Source organism: Gallinula chloropus, assembly GCF_964237585.1.
Source record: "Gallinula chloropus genome assembly, chromosome: 2".
Classification (NCBI taxonomy): domain Eukaryota; kingdom Metazoa; phylum Chordata; class Aves; order Gruiformes; family Rallidae; genus Gallinula; species Gallinula chloropus.
Window position 1 is genome coordinate 52,954,680 of NC_140086.1, and position 22,225 is coordinate 52,976,904.

Here is a 22,225-nt window from a genome sequence, read left to right on the forward strand (position 1 = left end):
TGAATTTGCAAGAAAACCTTGTTGAGATGTGAAGCAGTGAAGGTCTGGGCAGAAAGGCGTGAAGAAATGCCACCGTGGGTTTTGTCACAAGCAGTAAAGTGAAGATTAACAGAGATCTAAAGGAAAGCTAGAGGTAATTACAATGGTGAAAGCAGTAAGGCACTAAGATACTGTGCACAACTACCAGAGCCGTGAGTAGTAAAACAAGACACAGTGAAACAAGCTTGCGGTGGAAGGAAAGAAGTGAATTCAGTTTATTTGTGAACATAGAGGAGAGTTCATACATTTTGGCAGACACACACACTCACACATTAGTATTTTGGCCTCCTAAGCCTTATTTTCACTTATGTTACAGTACTTTTACCCCAATTGGGGATATTAAACAGTATTTATGGATGTACATGACACCCATATTAAGGCACCTCTAATTAAACACAGCAATACAGAGGGACCTTAATGTAGACAAAAAACCCCACTAATTTCTCCACAACTTAATTCTCTAACACATTCCATCTATGCTACTTTACCAAAGTTGGAACAAATCTAAACTGCTGCTGAAAAAAGGCCTCCATCATTTTTGATCTTTCCATCGACCTCATCAGTTGCCTCCACTGAAATGGTACTTATTTACCCTTTCTATTTTTTTTTTGTTGTAGGGTCAAATGCTCCAGGAAGAGGGTCAAATGGCAGACCTGTGTCTACGGCAAGCATGCATTTGGCATGGCAGAAGATGCTACAGCTAGGGGCTGTAAGAAAATCTTTAGGGAAGACCCTGTTTTCCCTGGCACAATTAAGTGTATTAGGAGCAAAAGTGAAGTGAATGGAAAGCTTCAAGGCTGCCTGCTAGAGCCGAAAGCCTTTTACACACACAGATTATATCAGCCTATCATCCAAAATCTCCCCCATGCTTCTGTTTCCTAGTCTTAAATTCACGCTTTCGTTTTCTTATCTTCTTTCTTTTTCTCTTGCTCAGGCTGTCTCTCTTCCTCAGGTATGAACACACTTACAGTGACATCGCTGGTCTCTGTGCCATACTTGTTCTTCACCACGATGCTGTATTTCCCGGAGTCGAGCGTGGACACATTGGAAATGGAAAAGCTGACGTTTTTCCCAGATTCAAATTTCAGGATGCAGTTAGCATCTGATACAAACGATTTTTCATTCTTCAGCCAGGACACCTCTGGAGCAGGATCTCCCCACACGGTGCAAGACAAATTAAGTGCCTGTAGAAAAAGTACAAAAGGATTATAAGCAAGAGCCAGTAAACACTTGCCGTGTTTTTTTGGTGCCTGACTCTCCAGATGTTCCACTCCCCATTTAGCTTCCTGCTTTTAGTAAATGGATGCATATCATCAGCAGCAATCAATAATTTTTGTCAGCCTTCTGTACCATAAAGGAGAAGAAGGAACTCAGTTAATTCAAAAGCTCCATTAAAACCTTTCAATATTTTATGGACCTTCTTCTCTGCTCTCATAATCGTTAGTAGAGATTTCTCCTTGCATATTGTTTAACATAAAATTAGGTATTATCTGTATTTGTGTGTTAGACCTGAACTGAGAACTTGGGGAGCTGTCAGATGGATTTGTTCTCTATATATTTACCACAGAAGTAAAGAAAGCATGCCTGGCTTTTTATGTAACTAAGAACAAAGTGTCCCTGGAATATTTCACTTAATTTAGGAACTTTTAAAACTATGCCCCAACATATCCTCCAATGGGCTTGGATTGTTTTAAGTACTCCTATAAAACTGGTTTTGACTGAAATCAATACAGGCTTTACCCCTTCTTCGGTTTTCAGGTAAGTATTTCCCTTTGATGTTAATAATATTTCTAAGGGCTGAATTTCAGCCCCAGCAGACTGAAGGAACTATCTTGATTGTCAGGGAGTCAGTGGGTGGAGAGATCACTGGCGGCTAGATACTTTCTGTAGGCTGGTTGGTGAGTCTGTTGTGAACACAATGTTCAGGTCTCCTTTTTTTTTTTTTTGCTGTCAGCTGAAAAATTCATGTTTGGGAGATACTGATACATACACAGGATTTCCCCCTCTGGTAGTCTTAAAATAATTCGCAAAAATGAACACAGTCAAGAATGAGAAATGTTCATGTGAAACTTCAGTGGTACAGGGCCTCTCTCTGGACCTTTATTGAGGAAGGAATCCATTTATATCTAAGTATTAAATAAAACATTAGTCCAAATTAAAAAAGTAATTCAAAGTAGATTTTTTTTTCATGGAAATTAAGGACATTTTACTGCATAGAAAATGGTCTTCAGTGGTTCACTAGAAATGGATTAGCGATACAAAAGGAATGGACAAGCATCCACTTGATTGGAATCAAATTTCTTTCTTTTTTTAAAGACTTTTTGTAAAAATACATTAAAAATAAAGACAGCCAGAAAGCACTCACATTGTTGGCCCTATAGGCTGTCACGATAAAAATCTAACATGAGAAATCTGTATAACAGGCTATCTCCCTTCACCTCCCTGCTGCTTATATGGTAGAGTGATGGCGGAAGGTGGGACAGAAGAGAGACACCCAGAAGGCTGCTGAAACGAGCAGAAAGAAGAAATTGATACCTCTATACAAATGAAAGATTTTTGTATCTCTGACAACAAGATTAAAATGAAATAAATCTCACATCACCTGAGGAACAAAATAAAACAAAAGGGAAGGGGAAATCTTTCCTCCCTCAACAACACATGATTCTGGGTGCCAAAGGAAAGGCAGATTCCAAGTGAGAGGTGGTTACTGCCTGGTGGAAATGGCTTCTATCCGATTTCCTGCAGCACCTGAAGCTGTTTGACTGCCTTCTCTTGTAGCCCACTGGTGTGAATGTGGCTTGATGGCCATATCAGTCCATCTTTTTGAAAAACAAGGGAAAAACAAGAGGGTTTATATTACTCCCTCTTCCTTATCTCTCTCAATGCAAACAGGCCCTCCGTCTCAGCCAGACATCGCATACAGATCCCTTCTGATGCTTGGTATGTTTTTCATTCCTTCTCATACTCTAGCAAACAAGAGATCAACACCCAGTGGCCCCAGCTGCCACTTCAAGATGCTAACGAAGTGATGTCCATGGCCAGACAGCTCTATCAGTTGCATCATTCTACCCTTGGGTGTTTAAAGTGATGTCAGTACTCTTTAATTCAAAGAGAGTAACGCAGCAGTGATGACACTTTTCTTCTCAATCATTCATTAAAATAGCTGCATTAACCGTGCACCACTAGCTCCTGTTTGACAATGGTGCTCCTCTTCATGTTCCCAACTCTTATAATTTTTTCCAGATACTAATGTGCAGAGATATATTTTATAATTTACTATGTAGATGGTGAGATCTTTGGTTTTCTGGAAGATGGAGCTTAAGCCAAGTAGCAGTGATTGCCCACTGTGACCTCACTTATCTGTTTCAGATTTTCTGTCCTTTGGGCAAGAGATTGTCTTTGCTCACGTATATCTTTACGGAAACCCCTAATAAGAATGCTTTATTCAACCTGAAATCCTTATCTGGGTTGAAAATACATGTCCGTATTCATGGGGGAAAGAAGGACCCCTCCCCTTCAAAAGAATCCCCATTTTCCAATAGTTGTTTGGCTCTGATGATTGTCTGGGACAAGGGGGTGGGACAGGGGACTGGAAACCTGTCTAGGTGTTGTGATGAGTGAACGAAATCTATCAGGGAATCTGATCTAGCTGAGAAACACTGGGTGAGTAAATCCCATCTCTTTGAGCTGGGTCTCAGTAGTTCACACAAAAGTTCCTACTAACAAGTTTGGACCTGGGACACTGAAGCATGTGCACTTAGGGCAACCAGCAGATGCAAGTCCAGACCCTTCATGTCCCCCACCACCTTTCTTGCCTTTCTCTGAAGACTGTCATGAGTAGGGAGGTACAAGGGGCAGAGGGAAATGCGGCAATGCATTTCAGGTATCACTGCTCTTCTTGTGTGTTATGACAAGCTCACACTCATGGGTGGTTTGGTGCCAGTGAGTGAACTGAAGCAGCTCAGTCAGGGGGGAACTTGCTTCATTCTTCCAGCCTACCTGTGAGGGCACCTACCCCTGGCACAAGGGTAGAATGGGGAGATGGTGGACAGAAGGATGCAGTGTATTGCCTCTAGGTCCAAAAGTGCCTGTCTGTCAGAATTGTACGCATCTCCTTTTAAAAATAGACCCACTTACTTACAGTCGTTCATTAAAACAGCCACTTAGGTTAATTTGGCTGGCTGTACACAAAACTTATGCTAGTATTCTCTGCCAGGTCAAATTCCTCCCTAATATGACCTGACACTTTGCCTTTTCCGATTCTATCACACTGCTGAAGAGCATTTATGTCTATCAGTGGAAGCTCCTTAGGCCATCTGGAAGGCTGTTTGATTAGCACCGGGTAAACACTGGCTCATTCGTTCTCACACATCTCCTCCGGCGCACATATAAAAAGCTAATAAATATCATCACAGTCACGGTGTTAAGTTTAAGTTTGAGCTATGCATATGCTCGGAAGCTCGAGCTAGGGGTACCAATCTGTTCACATAACTCTGCTGTTGTGGCTGCACATGCATTCAGAAACAAAGCTTGCAATCGCCAGTCCTCCGCTACCTCGTTTGCTGTTTTGCAAAATCCTTGCTGATTGTGCAACGTGCTTGAATTACACAACAGAGAGCTGCTTTCCCCGCGCTCCAGCACATAGGCAAACCACAGACAGATGAGCCAACACCACCCAAACAAGCACCATTGTACCTGACCACTCTCTGTCCTGCTCTGTTTCTCAAAAAGATAGCCTACCAAATCCAGAAACATAAGGTCAAGGATATCTGTCTCGAGTTCTGGGAGTTTTTCAGTCACTTGTTCAAACACTGCAGGTGTCCTTGCTGTCAAGGACAATGTATGTCTGGATAAGATTTTGCAACTCCGCTTTTACAAACTCCCTTTTTATAAACACTACATGTTTTGCTTTAGTAAGGTCGTACCAGACTTCGTATCAACTCTCTTTTGGCAGAAAGCTTAAAGTAGACAATAACCACCCAGATTTAAGCCCTGCCAAAGCAGTGTGAGAATCTCATCTCCAAGTACAAGTGTTATTAGCTGAGGACCTGCATTAGCTGAGAATCTGCAGAATTCAGTCTGGGTTTTTTGTGTCTTCTACCTACAGTTGCAATATGCGTACTTCTTACTTCTTCAGCGTTTACCAAACTGCTAAATCCTTCAGTGAAGGGCTCAATCAAGTATTATTTCATTTTGTAATGCCAAGAATACTTAATTTTCTCAGAAGGGCTGCAGTCCACTATCTGCTGGCTATGTTGTACCTCACATTGTTAAGCGATTCAGACCAAGATTTTTGATTCTTAGCACTTTGACTCAGTTTATAGTCAAATACTTTCAACCCAGCCGGTCTACTGCTTTCCCAGTTTTCAGTGACATCCAGGTGCCCTGTTTCAATGCAGCTTTACATGCTGTAAAGAGGAACTGGCTTGTGACAGACCAGTGGGAAGCGAAGAAGAACAGGTGCTTCATGGCCTCAGTACTACTAAGCAGCAACCTGTAGAAGCAGCGTGCTGGGAAAAGGCTGTGAGACTAAGAACTGACTTTATGGGTCATCTGTTCTGTGCTCAAGCATCAATGTGGCCACGTTCCTCCTGGGAGTGCCTTATGATGATCTTTTGGCTAAACCCTTCTAATTCAATCCAGTGTAACATCAGCGACTCCTTTTCACTTCCTGGCCATTTACCCTGATGGAACAGAGATAACTTCCTCCTTTTGTCTGGAGGAGAATAGAGTGGTTGTAGTTTACTACTTTTGAACCATTTAAAAGCCAGCCTTGGCAGGTGTGGCTACCTTGCCCCATTGCAAGAAAGCTAACTGCAAAAAACACAGAACAACTAGCTCTCTTGTAGAAAAGGAATTAAGTTTCCTTGATAACCCTGTTACCAAAAAAAAATAATTAAAAAAATCTGTGAAACCTGTGCATGAATTTTTAAAGAGCTGGTTATATAAGGAGTTTTAGTCTCAACTCACATTGTCATCTCACTTTTATCTAATGCTTAAGAAAAGACACTGCCCTGAATACATAAACCCATCTGTGCAAGACTGTTGAATTATGTACAGAAGGCAGGGGATGAATAAATAATGTACCAGATTTTGAAGATGGAATCTTAAAAAAAAAAAGGTGAATATTTTCTCATCACTGAAAGACATTCAAGCTGTTGGGTGGTTATGTAAAGCTTCAGATAATTTACTGTACCTTGCCCTCCTGGATGGTGACAACATCGGGCAAACCTCCAAGTACCCGTGCACGATCTGGAAATAAATAAGAGTAAATTTCTTTAGTGTCTCAAAATCAACCTTGTCCCAGATTCTGTTTTCCCTTTAGTTCTTTCATATTATCTTTATGTACAGCTCCTCTCTGATATCTGCACTAGCAGAGAACTATTCAGTGTCCTTAGCACACCATTTGGACTTTGAAAAATGTTGGATTCACAGCAAGAGATGTGTTAATAGCTGGTGTCAATCACTAACAGAGGGGAATTAAAGTACACGTGGTGTCCCCTGCAGATTTTGCCATCAATTCAGTGTTACTTTTGAGCTCACACACAAAAAATATCTGAATTATTGAGATCTGTCGTTCTATCTTTTTACTGTCAGAAACTAAAAATGTCTTGTTTTGAAAAGGATATGAATGACAGCTATTAAAGTGGTGGATATTAGGTCTTGATCTAAATACAAAGACAGTCTCAGTGACAGCACTGAAATTCCACTGCTTTGTATGCATCAGGGTGTAAATGAGATCGATATTCAGTCTAACTTTGAGCTCAAAGTCCCCTAGGAATCTTACATAAATACCAATAACCTGATCCCATGCAGGATTTGTTGCACTTATTCTGGAGTACGGAGTTTGCTTGTTGTTAAGTCTTGATGGAGCTTGGCAGAGGAAGGAAATGACTGTACAGAATGTTCCTCTTGGATGTATTCTGCAAAAGATGTGCTGAGGAACCCGGAGATAATGACCTTATGAGGCCGGGAACGGGACTGTGTCATGTCACTTAACATGTCAGTCCCTTATGCACAGTCCAGGGTTAGAAATTAAATGCCCAGGGCAAGGCTCTTAGTGATCCTTTGTGCCCTCTCAGCCACGATTCGTAGGGATGGCTGCACATTTCCAAAGCCTGGAGTTAGAATCATAGAGTCATAGAAAGGCCTGGGTTGGAAGGGACCCCAAGGATCATAGAGTTCCAACCCCCCTGCCACAGTCAGGGCCACCAACCTCCAGGCCTGGATCTACACAAAGTAGCTCAGATCTCCCTACACATTTTTCTCTAATAACTTTTCATATGCTAGTTGTGCTCTGGTTTTTGTGCAGGTCTGAAAGTCATCTGCAATGGGAGAACTTTATGATGTGTTACACTGTTTCCATGCATTTCTCTGTGAAATGGGAGAATATGGAGCTTAATAATTCAAATTGAATTCTAATGACTCGACCCTTAAGTAAATGAATCCATACTTTTGTTTCAGTTGCTATGTTAGAATTGACACACAGGCAAAAGTATGAAGGGATTCAGGGATCTGTCTTTAAGCAATGCAGAAGCTACTGTGGCTTTCTTACCCATTTCTGTATTTAATGCAGAGTCGCTTGACACTTTTCTGCATCTTTGAAAACAAAGTAAGTTTTGTGCAGGGAGTGTGTGTGAAAGATCTCAACGATAAGGCTGATTTTTAGAGAAGGCTAACTGGCAGTGAGAACAAGAGTTTAGGGAAAAAACAATATAACCCATATCTGTAGTGTGATTAGCTGTGATGTGCACCAATGCTAAATTACTCTCCTTCCTTCTCTTTGGTGCAAAGGCAAATTAATTTTAGGATGAGCACATACATGTACACGTGTATACATGCCCTCTCTTTCCCAAAACACAACCTTCCTGGAGAAGACAAAAACCCCTTCATAAACAGTTTATTCCAACCATTGTCAAAGAAGGCCCACTTACTTTTCTCTGCAATTGCAGCTTGCCTGGAGTTGGGAAAAAAAAAAGAAAGATTTCTTAAAAAAAAGAGTCTAATTTCAGCTAAGGTTCACTTGAAGTATTATAGAATCATAGAATCATGAAGGCTGGAAAAGACCTCCAAGGTCATCTAGTCCAACCGACCCCCAACCACCTACATTATTTACTAAACAATGTTCCATTGTCCAAACCATAATTGATCAACAGCTTCTGTTTTTAACTGCCTTTAATCCGTTAAGGAAAATCTTTCCCATCATTTGGCAATACTGCTTTTTTCTTTGCTACCTAACTCTTATATAAGAGTTAGACCAAAGAAGTCATGTGCAAAACTCCTACGGGCTTCTGCAGGTCTAGGATTTGGCTCATAGGATATAGTTAGCACCAGCACACAACAAACAAATGCCGTTGTTATTATTTTATGACTGCCATTACTGTATTTAGATGGCATCATACTTACTTTAATCTCTGGAACTCAGCAAAGGCTTCATCAAATGCTTTGTAAAGAGAAAAGTTGACTTTAAAGGTAGGTTCAGAGATAAATCATCACAAGTTTAAATTTAAAATGTCGAAATACACGTAAAATGTGGAAAACATTAAAGAAATATTAATGGATGGACGTGTGTATATTGTATAAGCCCTAAAATGCTGAATGTTTCAACCATTATATCATATATAATATAATAGCTGTTATAGCAGCTGTTATATATACATATGACTGCATAAATATATTTTTTCTTCAAAAAGTTGGGCTTGAAGACAGATAGCAGGAGAGTAGTAGGCTGAAATTATCTCACAAAACAAAAGAAGAAACCCACAACAGACCACCTAAATCATAGGTTACAGCAGTGGTCTCCCAAACCTTTTTTGATGGTGCACCTCTATCAGCAAAAATTTTATTTTAGCATGCACCCCCCATGTGTATTTATTTATAAATTATATAGATGTACTCCTGAAGTTGTCATATTTTTCTTCCCGCACTTCGGTGGATCATCTTGCACACGCCCTACTTTTGAGACCACTGACTTATGAAATACAAGAGCTCTTTATTCTTCCAAGTGCTTTTCACAGCTGCTCTGAAGCATCACACTGCTGTCCATGAACAAACACAACAGTAAAACTGCTGTCTCCTGTGCGAATTCCAGCTAAACTACCATCATGTGGGAGGTCAACCTCTCTGTTTTGAAAGAGAAGAAGAAATCTCCTGTCTTGGAAAGTGGGGATAAAGTACAGAAGGAGCAACATGGAGTAGGTATGAGGTTATTGCCCTTGCATGGAGCCTGCAGACCCAAGGTAAAGCTTTAGGAATGGGAACAGCTGGGAATGGAAACTCAGCAGTTTGGACAGAGTTAATATGTTCCGTAGGATCGGAGAAGTGTCTCAGAGTAAAAGCTTCCAAGAGTCAGTCCAAATAATTTCAGTTGTTTCCCTAACAGTCCTTTATCATGCTGATGAAAGGGACCAGTCTTGACATCTCTGAAGAATAAGGAGCCCTATTATATCCATCAAAGAAATGCAGTGGGGAAAGTAACAGAACAAACTTGTCCCTCACTTCCTCCTCCAACTACAACTTGGAAGGCAGAGATACAGAAGGCATTCAGAGCTACAGTCTGTATTTAAAACTGCCAATCAATGCCAGGAACACGAGGGTTTTTGTAAGATAGCTCAGAAATAGGGCTGATGTCTCGGCAGGGAAACTGCAATTGGGCATTTGGAGCAGGAAAAGGCCGTTTGCAATTTATAACCTGAGAGCACACATTGGGGAAAACAAATTACTCGGTCCTCACAAATACTGCCAGGCTTCTGGGCACATGCAGAGACCCACAACCCCAAAAGTAGCAGGTCTGTTGCAAGATGCTGCTATAGATAGATGCTCCTGCCTAACCAGTGTAATGGCCACATCCAGATGATGTTTGCAGAGAGAATGGCCTACCTTGTCCAGAAAGATCCACCGTCTTTTTGTGCCCTGTTTTGCCATCAAAGAGTTCCATTGTGTATTTGCCTTTGTCCTGTGGAGTTGGCTCATTGATCTGCAACCAGATCTGCTCCCCAGTGACACCAGTCTTCACTCGGTCTGTAAACCTAATCTGGGTATCGCTGAAAAATATACAGCAAAGTTACCCTTTTGTTTGACTGGAGAACCAACAGGCTTTGCTCATGGTGCGTCCCTAAGTACTTCTACAGTGACTTCCAAGGTTGCTCTGGCATGCCACCATATTTTGAAACTTCTAAAGTTGATTTCTTACTAAAGCCGTGGGCCAGCAGGTCAGAACTAATATAAGTCTTTCCCTGTTCAAGTTCTGGCTCTCCTCCAAGCTTGCATCAAGGTCTTGTGGTTTAACACCAGATGGAAACTAAGCACCACACAGCATCTTAGTCTATGACCTGAACCATGGATGAGTTACACAAATTCTGAGGAAAAAGAGTTATACAAACTGAAAACCCAGATCTCCAAAGGGTAACCCATGAAACACCAAACAGTTTGGGTTGGAAGGGACCTCAAAGATCATCTAGTTCCAACCTGCCATGGGCAGAGATATCCTCCACTAGATCAGGTTGCCCAAAGCCTCATTCAATCTGGCCTTAAACACTTCTAGGGACAGGACTTCTACAACCTCTCTGAGTTGTGGATGCTCATATTCTCTTCTTAGCATAAGTTTATTTCTGCTTGGGCAAAAGAAAACTATACCAGGCTGTATCTACAAACACCACCACCACCCCGCCCTTTTATTACAAATTATGTTTGCCTGGTTGGAATGTTTTCTGATGCTCTGCTATGTTTTGACATTTAAAGTAAAACATACTTTGACATAGGTATTTCTCAGCTTCCTAGCTAAACAGTTAATTGCCCTGGATGAGGCAAAAGGTATTAGTTAAATAAGTTACTAATTTTCTCTTTGTCTTTAAGCTGATAACTTCAAGTATACTAGATGGTCGAAAAACACTTTCACTACATCAATTTGATGTGCTTCAATATTAAATTAGTTTCTAAAAATTAGCGGACAAAGAGAGGGAGAGAAAGAAAGAGAGGCAACATTAAGAGAGGAAAAGAAATCCAGAATATTTCATATTCATTTCCAGTTTAGAAATGCTTGGGACTCTTGGTGATACCAGGGCAAAATGGATGCCAAAAACCAGAAAAACCTCAAACTGCTCTCCTTTCTCTGGCAGGGTTGCTGGTTAGCATCAATGTCAATAACTACAGTCAGACTGGTACAGCACATCCTGGGTATTCTGTGCCTCATTTACATGAGTTTTACTGAGAGATCATTAATTCAAATTCCATCCTAAAGACTGACTACTACCATGTAGTAGCAATTCAAGTCTATTATTACTGTTAAATCTAAGCTGTTTACTTCTCTGCGTTTTCCTGTGTGTGTTGTTTATGCCGGCTGAGAATTCAAAGCTGTCTCATGGGTTTTGGGTATGCAACTCCCATTAATTTATGGGGATCTGGGCATTCCAGTTCTTTTTTAAAATCTCCATTGTTCTGCCTGTCTTGTTTATCTTCTCGGCGCTAACAGGAAGGGCTGTCTGGATCTTACTGTCCCAGGCACATGCTGAAACTTGCTTTCCCACCTAAGCATGAACCCATGCACTAGGAGGATATGCCCACTTAATCACAGAATGATAGAATGGTTTGGGTTGGAAGGGACCTTAGAGATCATCTAGTTCCAATCCCCTGCCATGGGCAGGGACACCTCTCACTAGACCAGGCTGCTCAAGGTCCCATCCAACCCGGCCTTGAACACTGAGAGGGAGGGGGCATCCACGACCTCCTTGGGAAACCTGTTCCAGTGGCACATCACCCCTGTATCATCATATTACTCTATGCCCTTCTAAAAACTCCCTCCCCAGCTTTCTGGTAGGCCCCCTTCAGGTACTGAACTTGTCTCAGTTCCCATGAACTGTGGGTTCTAGACAAGCAGAACTCCAGGCTGGGTGTCTCTGGTATTCACCTCTTCTAAAGCTTGCCAGTCTTTCAAGTTAAATTTGCATCACTCCTTAAAACTGATTCGGGGGAAGATGCAGCTCCCACCTGGCAGGTGGGAAGTGCTCTGAAGCAGCATGGCCCTGACAGCATCCCATGGCATAAGAGATAAGCGGACACCTGTGTTTTTAACCTCTTAAGTGAAATTCCCAGCACATGGGACTCAGGAGGGAAATGATAGGAGAGCCCAGCACCACCACCACCTGACCCTTGTACTGGTTTTACATGGGTATAATTCACTGAAACTAACTCATATGAAAGAAGGACTCATGGTAGGTGAGAAGAAATCTGGGTCTCGTCGCTCTCATATATCCAGGTCCTTTCTAAGTCTAGAAAAACAAAATTGCACTGTCTTTTTCCAGCTTTTTGGATACTTACTTGTGCACCCAGCCTACTCTCAGATCTTCCACATAATAAGTAACATAGGAGTACAGTCTGATACCCTCAGCTGTGCTCTGGATTTTCAGGTCTGTTGCAGATAAAGCTGAAAGGAGAACACATGGTTTTATGCAGCCCTGCAGCCATTCATTGAGTGCCACAATGAGTCATTCATTTGAAAAGAGAATTAAGTGCTTACCAATCCTTCTGCATACTTCATTCATCAGATCAGCAAAAGCTGTGGAAATAAAATCCAGAGACTAAGACTCTGTGTCTGCAGCACGAGCACAATCAATAATGGGACAAGTACTGGCTCTGAACTATTCTCCCCAGTAGGTTTGGAAAAGAAATCGGATCTACCTCATAAAGCATATTAATTAAAAGTCTAAGTAATGCAGAAATATAGCCCGTTATTCCACAATTTCCAGACTTCATTTGCCAGTAGGCTTGATGAATTACTGCTGCAGCTGGACTTAGTTTTTTTGAGCGCTAACCCATCTATAGCCACGCTAATGGGCAGGGGGTTTCTCCACTTGCTTGGAAACATAAGTGAAATTTTAAAAATTCCACCCATTGCAATGAGTGGAGAGGCCTAATGGCAAAAGGTAATAAAAAGGTGGCATCTTCTAAAATTACCTAGTCCTTGTAGCTTACAGTAGTGATGGCCCCTGAGGAAACCTGTCACCATTTTGCTTGGTGCTACTCATCGTAGTGTCACAAAATTATAGTGACCCCAGGTGCAATAAGCTGTATTCAAATATTAGTTGAATTGAAAGAACCTCAGCGTTTCTCATGAGATGTTCTTACACACAGGAAGAACAAAGCCACAGGAAGGTGATACACATGATTGCCTGTGTTAGCCCAAATCTGCTTGCAGGTGAGCAGTCAGCTGGTGTGGCTGACAGCATGCAGAAAGTGGTTCTGACCTGTGTCCTTCAGCTTTAGCTCACTGGAGTCCTTTCCTCTGTCATCCTTCAGTATGACTTCATAAGTGCCAGCATCTTTCTTAGAAAACTGCAATGTTGTAACAGTAAAACCAGTTTTCAGAGCAGTTACTGTATAAAAATCTAGATTTTCCTTCTCAACCCAGCTGATGTCCCATCCCCAGGGAGGTGACTGATGCCCAGGGTGGGGCTCCCCTTCCACCCTGCTTCCTGCTACCCTACTCCTGCACGGAGTGGTGGGATGAGCATTGGCTAGGGTGTCCTGGCTTGCAGCCATGGAGGGTCCCTGACACTTCTCCCCTTCCTCAGCTGAGATGGTGAATACAGATCATACCCCCATCTGCAGCAAGTCTGGGCACAGAGCAGACCACTCTGGTGACTCTGAGAGGTGGCTTTGAGAGCCACAGTGACAAATGCTTTCCAAATGCCATTTGAAACATAAATGTGGTCTCACTGTTTTTAAACTGACACGCAAAGGAAGTGGCAAGCTTGTTATCTCTTCTGTCCTCATTTCCTGAAAATCTGAATGAGCAGTTATAGATAGACACTTGCTTTAGCTAAAACGCAGACGCCTTGCAAAGTTTTCCATTTTTAAAACCCACTTCCTTCCTTCTTTGTTCTGCTAAAATATCGGGTCAGATCGTATCGTCCGTCTGAATGCGTAGCACTAACTTCAACTGCGGGCTCACAAGGACAGTCACTCACCTCTGATATCAGCAGAGTACACACGCCATCTTTAAAGTCGTGTTCTTCATCCACCATTATCTCCCTGTCATCTTTGTACCACACAATGTGTGTTTCCTTCTTAATGTTAGCCACCTAGGATGGGTGAAAACCGCATGGTAACTATTCTGGTCGTTTCAGCAGGGGAACTTCGTGTGGCATGGGTTAGCCTGTTGAAAGCTCTCACAAAAGAACAGCAAGTTTTACAACTTGATCACAGCAAGCAATTGCAGGCTTCCCATATTAAAATGAGGGATGCAAGAGGGAAAACAGCAGGGATTGAAAGAGAGAGAAAAGAGCTGCCAACAGCTTTTGAGGAACCCAGGGAACCAGTGGACACTGCCAAGGGGGTTTCTGTACATATAAACCAGGCAAAAGTGAGATACTCCCAGGATTTACAAAGACCTCTCATTGCTATTCAGGTGCCTTTTCCTGGGTGGGTGGCTAACACCTGAAGAAAAAAGTTCAAGCTATTTTCCAATAGCAGTCACCCCAGGATGATTTGCCTTCAGAGGCTCTGTCGCTATCCAATATGCAGCTGTCAGAACCCCAACAAAGGGCATGCCTTTAGTCCCTTCCCAGCCTCGCCATCTGACTAGTGGCAGGTCAAAGTGCTTTGAACATTGTACTCTGTGTTTTCCTTACCCCTTACCTTACATTTCAACATCACGTTACAGTCATCAGTAACTTCCCATCCCAGTTTATCCACAAAGTGAGGACCTGTTTAAAATTACAGATATATTTTTTAAAGGTCACATCAATAGTACTTGTGATACAAAGCCAAAGACAAATGTATTTTTCCTGACAAAAATATTATGTTATTTTTTAATGTGGTTTTAATTTTCCTATTTCTTCTTCGGAAGGCAAACATCTATACAACAGAACAAACCCCATCTATTTTGAATTAGCAAATATCAATATAAACAATCTCTTAACAGACTAACATATCTGTGATTCTTATAAATATCCATATTATCACCTTGTTTCCTGTGCCACTCTTTTCTCTGGAAATCTGCTTCATCCTGCAGCTTCTTGAACACTAGGAATTAAAACCAGCAAGAAATACAAGGTTAAACATCATATACCATTTGTACAGTTCTGAATGTCACTGTAACAGTTAGGTACAGCTCTGTCCCTTGAAGGTCAATGAGAATCCTGCCCCAGAGTCAGGTTTTCACTGAACATTTCAAGTGCCAGAAGCTGATTACGGCTATCCCAACTTTCCTAGCTGCTGGCAGTCATCAGGAGTTTAACATGTCATGTCTGATGAAGCACACTCATCATGTCTGATGAGTACAGCTACTTTCCGCTCTCAAGAGGAAGGCAAATGAGCAGCAGCAGAGTCGGCAAGCCGCTTGAGCTCAAAGAGGTGTAGCTACTTGGTTCAGCCTGTAGAAAAGCAGGCCATGGCAGGCTGCAATATTTCACATTTCTGTAACAATTTCCCTTCCTCCCAGAATGTTAAAATTGCGGCTCACACACGTGCCCTGTACTATATGAGGTAGGCAGGCACTGTGACATGAAAAACCACTGGAACATCTATTGATACTAAAAACAGTGGAAAGTGAAGGTGGCATCTGAGACAATAACCTCAGTATAATTTTTCCAGCCTACTGCGCAATATAGATCAGCTTACCATCACCGATGAGGACAATGCTGGATTGGTTGGTTGCTTTTCCATCCTGCAGTTGGAAAGTATAAGTCCCTTCATCCTTGTCCTCAAGTTTATCCATAATCATTTCAACAAGGCCGGTCTTCTGGTCCACCTTCATTTTATATTTCTTCAGAAATGAAAGTAAAGCGACAATTAACAGATATCAGAGTCAGAAAATATTTGCCAGATGTTATATAGTGTCTTTAGGTGAAATCCTGGTTTCTTTATTCCGATTTCCACTTAGATTGATGTTAGTTTTAGCTTCAGGTCTAAACATGTAACCCAAATAAACAAGAAATCTGTTAAAGGGGAAGCCTATTCACTAATGTTATACAGGCATGTGACATGCCTGTTCTGTGGTGAGTACCATGTTCTTTTCCATGAGAAAGGTTCAGATTCACATCGCGTCACAACAACGATGTATTGGAGACAATGACATTTTAATAAGGGGTTGGGGGGGGTGTGTTGTGTAGAATGCTCCATCTCTGCCTTCTAGTTACTACCAGTGTTGCAATAAAAGCAGGTCATGTCATGTCTGCTGCTGGAAACAACCGCTTGGAAATTTTCCCTTGGTGTAACAGATTCCTCCAAACAGCAGAGAGGTGAGAACCAAGGACAAGGGTATATCAGGGCATGGATGAAGGAGATAGGATGAATTTCGGCTACTATTTGAAGACCACAGCAGCTGCTTTCTGGGACTACCTTATTGCAGGAATTCCTATCATCCCCACCAGTTAGTGGAACACATGGTAGCCACAAAGGAAGCAGGAATCACAGAAATACCAAACATTAGGAGTTGGAAGGGTCCTCAAAAGATCATCTAGCCACCCCCCCTGCCAGAGCAGGATCACCTAGATTAAATCACACAGGAACACATCCAGGAAGTTTTGAATATCTCCAGAGAAGGAGACTTCACAACCCCTCTGGGCAGTCTGTTCCAGTGCTCCATCATCCTCACAGTGAAAAAGTTTCTCATGAAAGGAAGTCATTTAACTCCACTGCATCGACTGCATCCAGCAGAACTCAGATGGAGCTCAGAACTACAGACAAAAATCTTGCCATGTTGTTTACAATGATGTGCTATTTCTCATGGAAAAGCGTTAGTGTGGAACACTAGTTGTAAGTATATTGGAGACAGAGACACTCTCATTGACACTCATAAAAATGCAAACACCTGTAAGCTATGAAAAGCCTTACCTCTCCATTAAAAATCTCTTTATCATTAAATACAAAGTTGGCCTTTGCATTGCCAGACAGTTTTTCAGCTTGCAACCAGAATCTCACTTCTCCTTTTTCCAAAATTTCCACTGCCAACTCAGAGGCAAGTGGGACAGCTACAAAGAAGAAAGAAAAGGATGAAGGATATACTTTACCTGTGCCCCAACAATTATTTTCTTCTGTAATCAGAAAGCCACTTCTTTCCTTTCATACTTAGATACTGCACGCAAAGGAACTGGCTTATGATAGCTCTTACTGTGGACAGCATGCCTTTCCACCCACATGTACATAGGATGACAGACAAGATTTAATCATCTACTCCTTCAATCACTAGGTCGGTACAGACTGGGAGTGTTCGGGATTTGAGTTATGCCAGTCCCCGTCCATTCTAATACAAGGCTAAATCTGTTCCAAAGGTAAGCTGCAAGGGTTTAGCAGAAAAGTCTTATGAGGAGTGGCTGAGGGGGCTGGGATTGTTTAGTTTGGAAAAAAAAGGAGAGTGAGGGGAGACATCTTCGCTCCCTACAACTATCAAAAAAGTGGTTGTAGTGAGGTGGGGGTTGGTCTCTTCTCCATGGTAGCTAGTGCCAGGACAAGGGGAGATGGTATGAAGTTGTGGCAGGGTAAGTTTAGGTTGGATATTAGGAAAAATTTCTTTACTGAAAGGGTTGTCAGATATTGGCTGTCCAGGGAGGTAGTTGAGTCAACATCTCTGGAGGTGTTTGAAAAAAGTGTAGATGTTGTACTTAGAGACATGGTCTAGTCTTGGACCTAGTAAGGCTGGATAGATGGTTGGACTTGGTGATCTCAAAGGTCTTTTCCAATCAAAACCATTCTATGATTCTATCTCTGCAGCACGATATGAGTCTGTATGGCACGGCCCCATGTTTAATGAGCTGCTTAATGATATTATTGCAGGACAGTGAATTGACTCAGAAGGAAAAAAAAAAAAAAAGACCCCCCCAAAAAACCCCCAAGCATGAAGCATGATCAGAAAGTCAGCTGCTGAGCTCCAGGTTGGGAGATTTTTGTAAGCACTCTGATCCTTTGCTGGGTGGAACCTCCACCTCCCATAACTCACTAAATATGACCACACGCACACGATCTCTCCAGTACATATTGTTTACCTATGAATAATGACAATCCTCTACATATACATCAATTCCCTGTCTTAGCAGGAAAATAAATCACATAAAGAGCACTATAAGTAATTTTAGATTTATTTATTTACCCTTATTCTTTTTAGTAGAAGTCTTTAGCTTGCTTTCACTTTAACTTTTTCTTAAGATATCTTGATCACCAACATTAATTACAAGCCCTTAGATTCTGATATTGGGGCACCTTGCTTATTTTAATCACATCCATCATTTTTAGTAGTCTTAGTGGATGCTCAAATTTTCAAGAAAATGATGCTCTAGGGTGTACATATGCTGTATGTTAACTTTAACTCAGTCTGCATTGCAAGGATGTAACATGGAACAGCTCAGAACAGCATACAAACACATTGTGATATGCTTGATGATGCACTTTGGTGATAAAGATACACCTCCTCCCAGATGAACTCCATGACAGGATTCTTTTCCTCTTCTAAATATCTAACTAATATCTCTACTCTACTCTACTCTACTCTACTCTACTCTACTCTACTCTACTCTACTCTACTCTACTCTACCCTACTGTACTCCTTTCCAATTGAAAACTACTCTATTCAAGTCTGATCTATTTTATTAAAATTCATGTATAGGAAACCCCAGTTACAGCAGGAGAGGACCAGGGCTAAGAAAGTGGATAGTTTCTCCCATCTTTCTATTTGCACCATCCTAAATGACTCTGGTGCCTTCTGGAGCAGGCCTGACATCCAACCCCACTGCCAAAGTTAGGGGTCTTCCAACTCCTTCCCTTCTGTGCACCTACACCCTTCCACAGCAGCATGTGTATTTTTGTTTCCTGAGTGGCACAGGACCTGTCTCTGGTGAAAATAAGGCTTCTGGGAGATGAAGCAGTAGTCAAAGGTAAAAAGAGAATTATGAAAAAGGCACAGGCTTAAACCAGAGAGAGGAAAATAGTTTAAAAGGAGCCTGGAGGGACAGCACTACCACAAGGGAGCAAAGAACAACCCCAAAGGAGTGTGTCCCAGCAGTACAAATGCTCCCTGTGAAGCCTCCTCACCCAGTGCATCACTTGGCTCATAAGAAACAAAAGGAATGTCATGTCTTGCATAATTTCTCAAAACAAAGCTACTGAAATGCTACAGGAGCCAGCGGAAGCAAGAGGGAGAGGGCGTGAATAGGCATCAGGCTGCGGTGCTTTTGTCTCTCTGTCAGCTCTACAGCAATTTTAAACCCCCACTTGATCTGCATGCAATTAACTCTGAATGTCTTAGTCTAACACGGAAAAGAGGGGAGTATCTCAGAAGCTGTTATATAAAGTACTGAAAGGATGCAAAAGGATTCTTTTGTGGGAAAAGGTTGTTCACTCCCCAGCCCAAAGGAACTGGATGAATCTGTGCTACAATCCTCCACAAGCAAAAGTCTCATTTTAGAACATTTCCATAAGCAGCAACTGACAGCTTCTTTAGGCATTTACCAGACACTGTGCTTACACGGTTTTACATCTTATTTGCATAGCATCACAAATTACCGTGAGCACTTGACAGGGAGTCCTTGGGCAGTTGCTAAATCAAGGAGTCAGAAGGAATTATTTTTGCCTAGCACCACTATGCCGCCGTGCCCAGATGTAGTTGGGTTCTGTAAGGCTCCATTACCCAAGCAACCTATTTTCCCAAGGAGCTACTGGCAGCAGATGTTTCTAAGCAGAAGTTACAACTAGATGCAGTTTAGAAGTACAAACAAAGCAACATTTGTGTTGAATCAGAAATGCCCAGCAACTCATATTTTTTTGTAGACAACCCGAATAATCCTCAAACAGATTATCTGGAGATATGACTCAAGTTTTATGCTAATCCATAGGAGCTTGTTATTATTCTTCTAGCCTCACAGCCATAGCCAGATCTATCTCAACCCCTATCTGTAATTTTTTTGTGTGTTTGTCCACAGGGCCCAGATAGCCAAAGCAAGTCAGACAATTTCCTCCTTGGAACATTAGAATATGTTCCGCAGTGATCTCCCTTTTTGCCTCCTGGAACCTCATGCACAGCCAGAAGTGTACCGTTACCTAACACAGTGCAAAAAAAAAGACTACACTGTCTGTGTCCTGAGGAGCTTATTTTGTGATGTTGGTTATGAACAGAGAGTGTGGAAGAGCACCCAGAAGAGAAGGGTTGGGGCAAGTTAAGGACAAGTGACAGCACTGAAGTTTTGTGATGACTAACGTTCTGCATGAAGATATAATTAGGAGGAAACAACTGGGAGGAGCAGGAGTAAACAAGGGGATGCTTAGGCTGTCATTAAGCTGTCAAAAGGTGACACAATATGTTGCATAGGGTAGAGCTGATATGGAAAAGACACGGAAGGAAATGAGAGAGATGATGTGGGCAAAAAAACGAGCCATTTCTGCTGCCAAGCTTTAACTAAGCTGAGAGGCGCAATGTGGGCTGAGATGGCAGAGTTGCCAGCAGTGCATGCACAAAGCTGGAGATATTAAAACATAGGCAAGAGCTTTAGTGCCTGGAAGGAAGAAGATGAGAATGCAGTGGGAGAAGATGAGACAAGGTTTAGGTCTCATCTTGTTGTGTGTAATAGGATTCATTATACAATCCAATTTATTATTTTTTTTCATTATTCACTTTACATTCCAATAAAAATAATCAAGTTGTGCTACTACCAGAATATCACAAAGGTGTGGTAGGTCTGTGGAGGTGATAAAAATACCATCCCAAGCAGCCAAAAGGATGCTGATATTGTCAAGTGATACAGAAAAGAATAAGGGAATAAATTCCAGCAGAAAATTCTGTATGCATAGATCACTGCAGTTGTATTAACTTTAACTTACATTAACTTCAGTTGGAGCAGTTAAGAGAATTTTTCAAATCAGGTTAGGTATGCTGAATACATATAAAAGGCTGTTCTGCAGAGGAAACAAAGTCAATGGGATACTTATTTTCCAACTATTATATAGACTTATAATATGCCTAGACCAGTAGCCTGCAACTGATCAGGAAGATCATCAGTAATACACAAATGAACAGACAGACAGAAAGAAAGAAAAGAGAGAGAAAGAGAGAAAGAGAGAAAGAGAGAGAAAGAGAGAAAGAGAGAGAGAGAAAGCTTTGAGATACCCTGCTGCACCCAAAGGTCTCCCCTACAGATATGTTTGATTCACTTACTTGGGAATTTGCGTTCGTGGCTCAGAGCAAGGAGGCGTTTCATTTCTGCAAAAGACATAAAAGAAATAATATAAGGTGTGCGTGCCCTATGGATCTGAGAGACACAGCAGCAAGAAAAAGCAGACATTAAAGTAAAACAAGCGTCCTTAAAAGACATTGTGTCTACCTTCCTCATCAATTGTGTGGCTTGATGAAGCTCCATCACTGTCTGTAACAATGCAAGAGTAAATTCCCAAATCATCTTCTCCCAGATCCTTAAAGGTAGCTTTTGACCTTTAGGAAAAACAAAAAGAATGAAATAGATCAGTCTGAACCAAACCTCTCCTTTTTGTCTCTAAGACCAGACAAAAATATTCTTGTATTAGCTTTTGCTCTGAATGAACAGGCAAATATGGGGCGCTGACCATTGTAAGCCAGGGTAGGTCCTACCATGTGTGGTACAAAGAAAGATGGCACAACTCTCAGACAGTGCCAGAAGCACTGGAGATAGCTAGTTTAAGCTAGCTCAAGCGTGTTGTCAAGTGTTGTCAGGTTGTCAAGTCTTTGATGAGTGTGAAAGGATACTATTAGTACAGGCTGATTCAAGTTTCATGTGCAATACCAAGAGTGCAGAGGGACACTCTCTTTCTGTACGGTTTGCATGACTGGAGGAGGACACGGGTGATTTGTAGGCTGAACCTGTGCATTTGCCATTTCTTCCTCTCTGTCACAGGCCTGAAGAAACTGAGTCGGCTTGTACAGCGTTATGGAAGTTGCCAAATCAGGCTGTGGCGACGCTGTCAGACGACAGTCCTGCTTACTCCAGCACCTCCAAAGATTGCGACAGTGTTACATGGCAAAAGCATTTTGCAAGCAGACAGATAATTTTATTCTTTGGAGATTTAAAATAATAACTATAGGAATAATAATGGTAGTAGTAATCATAGTAGTAGTAGTAGCAGTAGTGGTAATAATAACAATAATAATAATTTGCCTTGATTGACAGGTTATAAGATCACAGAGCACAGGTTTTCTCTCCCTATGTCTAAACCTAACTAAATTGCTTAA

The 22,225-nt window shown here is 41.7% G+C and overlaps 1 protein-coding gene across 1 annotated transcript in view; it reads right to left on the minus strand.

Moving 5' to 3' along the window:
• Positions 1 to 230: 230 nt before the first annotated feature.
• The window catches only part of MYOM1 (myomesin 1), a 70,215-nt gene continuing 48,220 nt past the window's right edge, over positions 231 to 22,225 (minus strand). The window contains exons 23-37 of the mRNA XM_084279695.1: positions 21,345 to 21,451; positions 21,179 to 21,223; positions 16,873 to 17,009; positions 15,658 to 15,802; positions 15,001 to 15,060; positions 14,674 to 14,741; positions 14,004 to 14,117; positions 13,281 to 13,368; positions 12,554 to 12,592; positions 12,355 to 12,460; positions 9,919 to 10,082; positions 8,446 to 8,482; positions 7,974 to 7,996; positions 6,236 to 6,291; positions 231 to 1,223 (exon numbers count right to left, since the gene is read on the minus strand). Of these exons, the coding sequence (XP_084135821.1) occupies positions 930 to 1,223; positions 6,236 to 6,291; positions 7,974 to 7,996; positions 8,446 to 8,482; positions 9,919 to 10,082; positions 12,355 to 12,460; positions 12,554 to 12,592; positions 13,281 to 13,368; positions 14,004 to 14,117; positions 14,674 to 14,741; positions 15,001 to 15,060; positions 15,658 to 15,802; positions 16,873 to 17,009; positions 21,179 to 21,223; positions 21,345 to 21,451 (1,483 nt within the window). The 3' untranslated portion in view covers positions 231 to 929. The remainder of the gene's footprint in view (positions 1,224 to 6,235; positions 6,292 to 7,973; positions 7,997 to 8,445; positions 8,483 to 9,918; positions 10,083 to 12,354; positions 12,461 to 12,553; positions 12,593 to 13,280; positions 13,369 to 14,003; positions 14,118 to 14,673; positions 14,742 to 15,000; positions 15,061 to 15,657; positions 15,803 to 16,872; positions 17,010 to 21,178; positions 21,224 to 21,344; positions 21,452 to 22,225) is intronic.